This window comes from Theobroma cacao, chromosome 6 (genome assembly GCF_000208745.1).
Source record: "Theobroma cacao cultivar B97-61/B2 chromosome 6, Criollo_cocoa_genome_V2, whole genome shotgun sequence".
Lineage (NCBI taxonomy): Eukaryota > Viridiplantae > Streptophyta > Magnoliopsida > Malvales > Malvaceae > Theobroma > Theobroma cacao.
This window is the reverse complement of record NC_030855.1, coordinates 3017948-3029513: the sequence shown is the minus strand read 5'-3', so window position 1 is coordinate 3029513 and position 11566 is coordinate 3017948. Positions and strand designations below refer to the sequence as shown.

Below are 11566 nucleotides of genomic sequence, written 5' to 3'. Positions count from 1 at the left end.
AAGTTTTAATGGAGAATGCATGAATGCAACATATATCATAAATCAAAGAGTTTTGTAATAATCCCTTGGTGTTACTCTTAGCACGTAAGACCATGCAACGTATAGGGCAACCCTTTTCACGTTTCGTAATCCCATGCTCTAGGCAAAAGTTAGAAAGTTTAAACTTAAAAGAAAATTGGATCGTCGCTTTGAGAGACCATATGTTAGAGATCATTAATACTCTTAATAGAAACAGAAAACCGACAAACACTTCAAATTTCATACATCTAGCTGTTTTTATTGTAATTATGAGATGCCAGAAAGCTACTACAACTGATAATAACAATTTAAAGACAAATATAGGCATGCAAAGAACAGAAAATACGTGTTTTTGGAAAAATACGCGTTCAAGATGCACAGGGAAGCCAATATTCATTTCTACAGTTTCACGTTAATCCAAAGCCATTGGTTTCATGCATGCATAAACCCTTTGTTTCACCAAGGGAAAAAAATCGAGAGATACAAAGAAGAAGAATAATGAAGATGCCTGTCAGATTGAAGCCATTTTTTCTTATAATTGCTTTGTTTCTCATTTCATCGACCTTCTTCCCACTTGCTCATGGACAGGATGAGAAGGATGATCAGCCATCCGATGGTAATTCTCAAGGTGTGATTGCTATCATTTGTTTTCTGCATGCATATGTTTATCTTTGTTTAGAAAACACAAATGTCTATCTCTTACAGGAGCTATGAGCCTGGTGAAGGAGAGATTGGATGAAGCTGGATCAGGAAATGCAAGTTTTATACTAGCTAAGAAAGAGACATACAGGAAGGACCCTCTAGACAATTTTAATTATTATACAGGTGGATGGAATATTGCTAGCGTACATTACCTGGCTGTAAGATTTCTAAGCCCTGTCCATCAATTGTTTCATCTATATCTTCTTCCTATTATTTTTTCATTTTGTTCTTCAGTCAGTTCCTGCAATTCGTGATAATATTAAATGTTTTTGAAAGTTTAGAACCAAATCCTGGGATGGAGGTTTCCTTCTTTTATAAAAATTAAATTAAATAGAAAATCCATGCATAATCTTTTCCTTAGAAAAAAAATCTTGTAACTTTCTAAATGTTTCATGTTTCTGTCACAAAAATCATGATAACTTGTGCTGCAAATAGATTGAATTCAGTTGTAGATTTGAACTCCAAAAATAAATTCCCATCTACTACAGGACTAATTCCATTCAATAATGTCAATTTCTAATATCTTGCTACTGATGTTAGAAATTGCTTTAATTCTCAGTTGCATTTGCTATATTTGCTATTGATCGAGTTGCAGCAGAGTTATTTAATGTAATCCCCAACTTTTGCGAATGCAGTCTGTGGCTTTCAGTTCTGCTCCTTTTGCCATCATTGCTATAGTATGGTTCGTGCTGTTTGGTCTATTTCTGTTTTGTGCTTGTATTTGCTGCTGCTGCTGCCGCCGCAACAAGCCCTATGGTTATTCTCGACTTGCTTATGCGCTTTCTCTCATCTTTCTCGTGCTTTTCACCATTGCTGCAATGTAAGTCCTCCAATATTCTGCTCATATTTCTAGGCCTAGAATATCGTTTATGTTTTTGGATGTCTCTCCATGATTTTAAATTACTTTCAACTACTTGGGTTTCATCACTTTCAGTGTTGGATGTGTTATAATGTACATTGGAGAGGGAAGATTCCAAGGCAGCGTAAATGGTGCTACAAAATACATTGTGAATCAAGGAATAAGCGTCGTCAATAATCTTATAAATGTATACAATTATCTCTCCTCAGCCAAGAATATTGCTTTGAATCAACAGTTTCTACCTCCTGATCTCGTAAGCCAGATCGACAATGTCAATTCCCTAATCAATGCCACAGGAAACCTTCCTCATGTCACATCAGCCCACATTACAGACTCCATACTAGTATTTCTGAACCCTGTGTATGTCAATTGCTTTTATATCATTCATTATGGTTTTTGTAATCACAAGAGAGTTAGTACATTAATAGCTTATTTAATCATCGCTTTAATTGCTCTTTATTGCAGGAACATGGCTCTTATCATTATTACTGTTTTCCTGCTCCTATTGGCATTTCTCGGATTCTGTAAGCCTTTTGATTCCCCCAAACTAGATGCTTATCAGTTCTATTTAATAAACCAATTATTAATCTGTCTCCCTCACATTGTTGTTGTGCTGCTGTTTATGGGTTGCAGTATTTTCAATTCTTGGGATGCAAGCTTGTGTGTATTTGTAAGTGACTTTGCTATGCATATAATAGCTTCTTTCTTTGTCTCTTTTTCTTTTCCATCTTCTCACTAAAACATTACTCTCTTCAATTGCAGATTCGTGGTCATTGGTTGGATTATTATCACACTCACATTTATCTTGTGTGGCATATTTCTCGTTTTCCACAAGTAAGTCTAACATATCATATGCATTGATGAAATTTAAGTGCTTAGGGCAAATTGCAGAAGGAATTTAGGTGTCCATCTTTTGCTGTATCTAACCAAGTTTTCGGCATAACTTAGCATAGTGGCTGACACATGCGTTGCAATGGACGAATGGGTCCAAAACCCCATGGCCGATTCAGCAATGAAGGAACTTCTTCCCTGTTGGGACAGGGGATTTGGCCAAAATGTCTTGAATGCAAGCAGATCAGTAACCACCAGCGTGGACGGTCTTTTGAACGAGTACATCGTCCTTGTAGCCAACAACGATACCTTACCCCCAGAAACAGTACCTCTTTATCACAATCAATCTGGTCCATTAGTACCTGTGTTATGTAACCCATACACAACTCAACAGGGCTGCGGTGAGGGTGAAGTAGCCTTGAGCGATGCGGCAGAGGTAAAAAAAAAAGGAAAAAACTAGAAGCTTTAGGTGTTTTGCAGCTTCGAAAATTGTCCAATGTTTGACTTGATTTATTATGTTTCATGCAGGAATGGAAGAAATATGTGTGTGAAGTTTCAGCAGCTGGTATTTGTACCACAATAGGCCGCCTGACCCCTGACATGTACAACCAGATGACTTCAGCTGTTAATGTAAGCTATGGGTTGCACAATTACGGCCACTTCCTTGCTGGCATAGTAGACTGCACGGTGCTCCGAGACACTTTCAATGGCATCAGTCAAAATCATTGCCCAGGGCTGAGGAAATATAGTGAATGGGTCTATATAGGCCTGGTAACTGCTACAGGTTCAGTGATGTTATCTTTGATCTTGTGGGTGTTGTATGCTAGAGAGAGGCGGCACCGGAAGTATACCAAAAGGATCAATAAAGGGTATGATGAGTCTCCTCTTGTTGGAGGGAGGAAGCTGTAAAGAATTGAGCAGGTCACTGCATCATTAAGGCTCAAAACTTCTCTTCACATGACCATCTCAGAAATCTGCACCCTTCCTTTACTATCAAGAAATGAAAAGTACAAATAAAGGGTTGGATGGGATCAATATCTGCAACATTTGAATCACAGTTTCAAGTTTATGTGATCGTGATTGCCCTGCCTCATGTGGGAACAAAATATTGTTCTTAACTAGACTCATTTAGGTTCAAATATATGGTACATAGAAAGTTCATTTCATTGTATGCTGAGCAAGTCTTGTTCATGTCAGAATTCTAACACCAATTTAGGGTTTAACTAAGTTAATTATAAACTGAGATTAACCTAGCTCAATCTGCGATCACATTATTTTAATACTTATTTAGCTTAATATGGGCTTTACTAGTTTTTTATACAGACCATTTTATTTAAATAAAATAAAATCAATTAGCAAAACCTCACAGTGAAAAAGTATAATTCTCTAGTTACCAACATGGTTTGTATGCAAATGACTCCTAAAAACATTTTATGCCGTCTTAGATTAAGCAACAATTACATGAATAAGTATTCTCCTAATCTGCATGTTATTAATATAAAATAAGACTTTGTAATTTAATAGTATAAAATTTATTGGCTATGGCGCACATCTGATTCTTTGAATTGGATACTGTTTGCAAGTAATCTGCTACCACGTATGCGGATTGGCGTTTGCCCTCTTAGTTTACGATGCTCAACCAAAGTACAAGTCAAAAGGCTTTCAACTACAAAGCTAAAGACAAAGAATAACTTTGAATCATAAGCCTGAAGAACGTAAGATAATGCGGCAAGTTACTTTTGTCTCTGTCTTTTCTTTCGAGAAAATCTATGAAACTCCGGGTTGTCATTACATCAGTTTTTTTTTTCCTTCGAACTTGAGACACAGCAAGAAACGGAAGCGTTCAACGCAATGCTCTGTACCAAATCACGTCCGTCTCTTCTCCTTCCAACGTTTTTCCTGGTTTTTTCAACCTTCTTTGCACTGTCTCGTGCCTCTTTATCTTATCATGTACCAACCAAACCCAATCCAGGTAGTTACTTTGTCTTGGTTTGATGTTCTTGAAGCAAGAAACTGGTGTTTCAAGATACTATAAGCATGCGTTTCCTAAGTGGGCTTTGGTCTTTTTCTGATTTTTTGCAAACTAACTTTGATTCTGTCAATTGGTAATGATTCTTGTTTATAGGGGTGATGGGTGGAAGTAAATATGGTGTCGTATCAGATGGAATGAGAAGGTCTGTTGTAGAAGGAGTTTATGTTAAGGCTATGAAAACTCGACTCTGGTGTTAGCTGCAGAGAGAACTCACAGGAAAGACCCTCTTGACAATTTTAACTATTACAAGGGTGGATGGAACATTAGCGAAAAGCATTACTTTTCTGTGAGTTTTCTTGGTTTTCTGTTACATTACCTTGTCTAACTTATATCAAATCCTTTCATTGCTTTATAACTTGTGTTCGCTATTTAGTTGGTTTATCTTGGGTGTTAATGGTTTATATTCTAGTTATGATTATTAATTAAGGCATTAGTTCTTTATCAGTGCAAAGTAAAATCTGTAGGATACTCATGATTCAGTAAGAATTGGACTCTCCCTTTTGCTCATATGATGTCCTTGATGTCTATGCTCTGTTAAAATTTTCTCCTTCGACACTTCACAGATCGTTAATTGTTTGATCTCCCACATATTTTTTTATCATTTTCCTTACATGATTTATTCATTAGGAATTAAACATTGAAAGTTTGGTTCTTCAACCTAAGGCTTTGAAGCAATTCATGACCCAATTCTTCACTTACATAAATTATTGGATAGAAGTCATGCTTTTAAATCCTAAAATATAAAGACATCTTTATCTGTTACATGATTGTGTTGTGATTTGTTATGAATTTATTTTCTCTTTTAGGTTCTGTAATGTTTGTGCACAAAGATTTTCTTTTTTTTTTTTTCTGACTTCATGTGCAGCCTGGGGGATCCCATTATTCTCTCAAGATCGGTAGTTTCTTATTGGCATTAGTTTCTGATGCACCATTACAACCTTTTTGTTAGCTTTGTTGGGATATTAGGTACCTTATGCAGGTTTTTGGAATTTGCTAGTCTTTTATAATCTGTTGAATATTTAATATTTATCCCACACAGAGTTTGGCATGTGCAATAACAAGATATCTGTGCTATTCACTGATAGTTTTGAGATATTCTGAAATATCTGAATATGATATATTATAATGTTTGTATTCAGATGTATTTCTATAACTAAAAGATTATATTTAGCTAGACAGTTAGAGCTTGAATATATTCCTACTTTTATGCTATAATTTTTATGGCTGGAAGAAATTGCCAACTTAACTCACATGATTCATGTCGTCGGTGAAGTCTGTTGGATTTACTGCTGCTCCTCTGTTTCTCATTGCTGCATTTTGGTTTCTGGGATTTGGCATGTGCCTGTTAGTGATCACTCTCTGCCATTGTTGCTGTCGACGCCAGCATTACGACTATTCTCAAACCATTTATCTCCTGTCTCTTATTTTTCTCACACTTTTTACCATTGCTGCAGTGTAACATTTTTACCTCCTAACATCCAGGGCAACATTGAGAGGGTTGATAAGAAGATAAATGATTCTGCCAAAATTTTGGAAAGAAAGTCAAAGGAAAATTCTGAGAAAATTCGACATGTTTTAGATTATGTGTAAGTAAATGCTTCCATTTCAAATTAGGTTCAGTAACTGCCATGCAGAAGACTTGGTTCTAGAGAGTGTTATGCTAGGATTTATCTTGGTTCTAAAAGCATTGTCAATCTGCCATGCAGAAGCCTCGCTTTAATCATCATAGCGTCTGTAATGCTGCTTATGGCTTTCCTCGGTTTCTGTAAGCAATCTAATCCTGGTATCTGAATCAAATTGTCTAAAAATTAATGACCTCTAATGGTCACAGAATTAAGTTGTTGTCATTTATATTGCAGCATTTTCAGTTTCTGGCATGCGTTTTTGTGTGTACATGTGAGTGACCTTTACCATTTCTTTCCCTTTTTATTATCCTTCTGTTAGTTTTGACCTATTTGAGTTATTGCAGATTGGTGATCATAGGGTGGATCCTTGTCACAGTCATCTTTATTTTGTGTGGCATATTCATCATAGTTCATAAGTAAGTCATACAATTAATTGAACACATTTTCCTACCAAGGGAACCTACGGTTTCTGTAATATGCCATGATAATTGCTGCTGTTAGGAACATTAAGAAGCTAATTTTTCTTCTCTTGTTGTCTTGGAAATAGGAGAGACAGCACCTATCATCTAGCTTGCCTCCATCAAAATTATTTCTTCATATTTTTTATTTTTCACGTTGGTATTGATAATTTGGTAGTACATTGCAGTTGAGCCTGTGCTGTAGATTCTGACATTCTGCACATCAAGCCCCTTTTGATTTTTGACAACAATTACCTTGGCAATTTTTTATTCTGAATACACACATATATCTGATGATTGAGTCTTAAAATTCTTCTTAGTTTGCAACAGATTGGGTAAAAAACTGATAATAGTTTGCCCATTTTCAATTCTAGCTATTTGAATAACAGTGCAAACGCGTTAGATGCTTATGCCGGTGTCTTGGCTTATGATGTAAAGACCGGAATTCCCTTGGAGAGTTGATGAGCATATACGATAAAACCCCCAATCCAATTGCTAAAATTTTTAGTTTAAGGCAATACTTTATCCTTTAATATCAAGTCTTTGCTGCATTTCCCAGAAAACCATCACTCTTTCAAGTGGTATGAAAACCGAGGGTTTGTCTTCTACTGTCTGGCAAGCCAATCTTGCTGGTAGGCTCCATATGCAAAGATTACACCTTTAGATTCTCAGCGAGCAGTGGCTTTTTAGAGAGTAAATAGGGTATGCTGTGACTATTAGATGGTTGAGCTAAGTAGGTCACACGAGGGGAAGTGATGCTAATGTGTTTGGACATACCGCGTAAGGAGGAGATGGTTAAGGTACATGAGTGGAAGCTGTCCCAAACTAGGAAAAAATGCCCAAGTCAATGACTATACTTTTAGTTCAATGGTGCTTTAACATTTGTACGATAATTAGGCCCTTGATAATTGATATAGTCATATAGTGATGCAACAAAATGTGTATATGTCTTTCATTGGTCATATTGACCGTGTGGATTCTCTGATGAAAATGCTACTTTGTTACTTATAACTCGAGTGTGCGTCTAATCTACTTCTCTCCATTTTTCATTGTGATGGACGATAGTTGTGTTGCTATGGAACAATGGGTCCTGTATCCTACAGCTCATACTGCTTTGGATGATATTATTCCATGTGTGGACCGTGCAACAGCTAAAGCAGCATTAGATGAAAGCAAAGATGTTTCTACGCGCTTGGTGGGTACTGTTAATGCCTTAATCAATAATGTGGCTAACTTGAACGTCCCACCCAATCCCAGCCCTATTTACTACAATCAATCTGGCCCACTAGTGCCAGCCCTCTGTAGCCCTTACAACTCTGACAAGACAGACAGGAAATGCAATGCTGATGAAGTAAACTTGGGCAATGCAGCACAGGTAAGCCAAAGGCAGGTGTGAAATCACACATATAGAATAAGATGCATGATGCATTTAGAAAAGCTGGTGTTTTCCTTTCAAGGAATGGAATAGAGAGAAAATCTTTGGATAGAGCCTTTTATGGAGTCAGTCAAGGAAGTAACTTTTAGAATATTTAGATATAATTTTGAATGGCAGGACAAAGATTAGCTTCTATTGGTTTGAGTTTGCAGAGAAATCAGAAAGTAGATTACTGGAAAGTTAATGCTAAAAGTGGGGTGAGGAGCCATTCTATATGTGAGATGAATTGACAAAACCTACTCTAACACTAAAGCTATCTAGAGAAATGTGAAAGCCCATGCCATTTGTGTTGAGCCTAGGCGTAACTCTTCTTCTTTGGGCAAGATTGAGGAGCTTTACTGTGAAATTAAATAATGTTACTAAATTACACTAGCACAATATCAAAATCAGAATGTGAGAAAACAAATAGAAAACGAAGAAATATAATTTTATTAAAAAATTGCAGAAACAAGAATACAGAGAACTAATAACTTCTAAAACAATTTCACTAGACGTGTGCATTACATAACTTACAAACGAAAGAGTGATTTATAAACTGCCTAGAACTTACAAGTTAATACACTAAGACTCAGAAAATTGAGAAGACAAATATAAAATCAAAGTAGATAAGCAAAAAACTAATATAAGTTCTAGTGGCTTTCACAAAATTATGTTTACCATTTTTAGCACTCCCTTTTAAGGTAATTTCCTAAAAATAAGTCCAAGTTTAGCTCGAAGCAACTCAAAAGATCCTTCTGATAGTGACTTGGTGAATATATCAACTATATTCTCTTTGAGTTTGCACTTTTGCTACATCAATGGTATCATCTAAAACTGTCTCACAAAATGGCGCTCCAATTTAATATGCTTTGTTCTTGCATGATACACTGGATTAACAGCCAACTTCAAGGTACTTTCATTATCTCCGAAAATGGTACTTGACTTGTAAAGGGGTAAATGAAGATCATCAAAGAGTCTTTGAAACCAAACATATTCTTGTCTAGCTTTAAGATACTTGTTTCTCCACACAAAAAACATAACCAGAAGTAGACTTTCTATCATCCAAATTACCACCTAAATCAGTATGTGAATAACCAACCAAAGAGACATCAGTCCACTCCTTGTAAAACAACCACGTCAAGAGCAGAATTGAGTTCTCTTAGCAACCTCCTAATGAGGCTTCCTTGTGCTTGCATTTAGCAACTAACAAGTCCAATAGAGAAAACAATATCTAATCTTGTGAGAGTCAAGTAAATAAGACTTCCAACAAGAACACGATAAGTTAACATATTTCTTCTTAGAAATAAATATTCTATTAGCAAACTTCACCTCTGAACCAAACAAATGCCTTAATTCTCCCAAACATCTCATATAGGATAGAAAGCTCATCTTGAAGTTTTTCAACTTCATATTCATCATCCCTATTATTATCATGTCATCTACACAAAGAAACACAACCACATTCAAAACCTTTATTCTACATACTAGGATCTGAACTGGAGGCAACAAATCCATAAAAGTGCAGATATTGAGCAATCTTACAATACCAGGTTCTTGGGGCATGTTTTAATCCATAAAGTGCTTTTCTAAATTTGCACCCAAACTGTGGATCTGATTGTGAAACATAACTTGGTGGTTGTTCCATGTAAATATCTTTGTCAAGTTTCCCATATAAAAAAGCATTCTTCACATCAAAGCGCCACAGCTTTTAATTGTAACAAGCTACCAAGGCTAGAATAGATGAACGTAGGTAATTTTCTCCATAGTGTTAAAAGTTTCTTCATAATGGTTTTCATAATTTTGAGAAAAATCTCGAGCAACTAGCCTTGCTTTATACATGTCAATGATAAAAATAATAAATAGCTTTGAGATCTTAGAGAGAAATATGAGAAATTTTGAATAACTTGAAAAACAGGGGCTTACAAAGGCACCCCTGTATTCTTTTTCATACATATTTCTATGGATGGCTCAACTATGATCGGTAGCCAATTACATGGTGTAAAATAGAAAACACTGAATCTTGTCAGCTACACAGCTGTAGCACAAATGAATAAAAAAGGACACTACCAATAAGAAAATATACCATATTGTGAGAGAGATTCATGGCCAGCATACATGCCTTGCTCTCACGTGACTTAACCTTAACAACATAAGAAATAAAAGAAACTTAGTTAAATAACATCAACATATTTCTAACAAATTCTAATACACCTCCTTGAGATCAAATTTAGTGATTCCTATATTTGATCTCATCTTCATGAATTTATCAACAAGTAAGTTCTTGGTCATGATATTTGCAAATTGGTCATTTGAGTTGCAACAACAGACCTGAATTTCATTGTTCTTCACCAGCTCTCTGATAGAATGATATTTCACATGAATGTGTTTTGTGTGACCATGTCGGACCGAATTTTTAGCCATCGAGATATCCAACTAGTTGTCAACCCAAAGAACTATGGGAGTGTCATCCATCTTCCTTAAGTCAAGCAACATTTTCCTCAACCAAATAAAGTGATTAGTTGTTGTTGAAGCTGAGACATACTCGGCTTCAATTGATGAGTGTGCAACAACATCCTACTTCTTTGAATTCCAGGAACAGATTCCACTTCCAAAGAAAAAAACATAGCCTATAGTGCTCTTGGAGTCATCAAGATTGGCCGCCCAATCATTATCTGAATAACTTCTAAGATTTGGGCTAAGAGCATTGCTATACATAATACCAAAATCAACAGTTCCCTTTAGATATCTTAATACTCTTTTTGTAGCACATAAATGAGTCATGGTTGGGGCTTGCAGAAATCTTGATAGCAAACTTGTATAGAACATCAAGTCTAGTCTAGTTGTAGTTAAATAAAGCAAACTTCCTATAAAACTTTTGTAGTGAGTTAAATCAGCTTCAAGTGCTTCATCATGCTTAGGCACTTTTAAGTTTGCCGGTTATGGAGTATTTGAACACTTAAAGTTTTCCATCTTGAATTTTTTCAACAACCTTTTTACATACTTCTTCTGATGTATGAACACTCCTTTGACAGATTGAACAATCTCCAAACCAAGGAAATAGGACAGCAAGCCTACGTCATTCATCTCAAACTCCCTCATTATCTCAAGCTTGTACTTGTTCACTAAAGAACCTTTAGGACTAGTTAAACGTAAATAATCCACATATATGGAGACAATGATTTGTGCTTCTGTCCTTGCATCTTTGATGTTTAAGGTGGGTTCATTTTCACCTTTCATGAAACCTTTTTTGTTCATATAGGCATCTATATTTGCATACCAAGCACGAGGAGCTTGTTTAAGCCCATACAAGGCCTTTTTAAGCTTGCAAATGCTGTCTTCCATGCCAGGCACAGCAAACCCCATGGGTTGCTCATGTCTTCCTCTAAAAAACCATTAAGAAATGCTTACTTCACATCTAAATGCCAAAGTTGCCAGCTTTTTTTAATGGCAAAGGCAACCAATAATCTCACTATATCATGCCTCGCTGCGGGTGAGAAGGCCTTGATATAGTCAATACCATAAACTTGAGCAAATTCTTTAACCACCAAACGGGCTTTCAACTTGCTTATGGAACCATCTGGATCGAGTTTAGTTCTAAAGACCCATTTTACTCTAATTACCTTTTGT

At 36.1% G+C, this 11566-nt stretch overlaps 1 protein-coding gene across 1 annotated transcript; it reads left to right on the top strand.

Moving 5' to 3' along the window:
* LOC18595365 lies at nucleotides 478–3616 on the top strand. Its single transcript, XM_007023279.2, has 9 exons — nucleotides 478–646; nucleotides 724–878; nucleotides 1356–1540; nucleotides 1655–1939; nucleotides 2045–2103; nucleotides 2213–2249; nucleotides 2342–2413; nucleotides 2528–2846; nucleotides 2939–3616. Exons 1-9 carry the CDS (start codon nucleotides 517–519, stop codon nucleotides 3317–3319), a joined length of 1623 nt encoding a protein of 540 aa, XP_007023341.2. The 5' UTR covers nucleotides 478–516; the 3' UTR covers nucleotides 3320–3616.

What these genes read in the sequence shown, in the direction of transcription:
- LOC18595365 (XM_007023279.2), top strand. Translation starts at nt 517, where the DNA reads ATGAAGATGCCTGTCAGATTGAAGCCATTTTTTCTTATAATTGCTTTG. An exon ending in ATGCAAGCTTGTGTGTATTT is followed by an intron (nt 2,250 to 2,341) that starts GTAAGTGACTTT and finishes CTTCAATTGCAG; the next exon opens with ATTCGTGGTCATTGGTTGGA. An exon ending in CCTTGAGCGATGCGGCAGAG is followed by an intron (nt 2,847 to 2,938) that starts GTAAAAAAAAAA and finishes TGTTTCATGCAG; the next exon opens with GAATGGAAGAAATATGTGTG.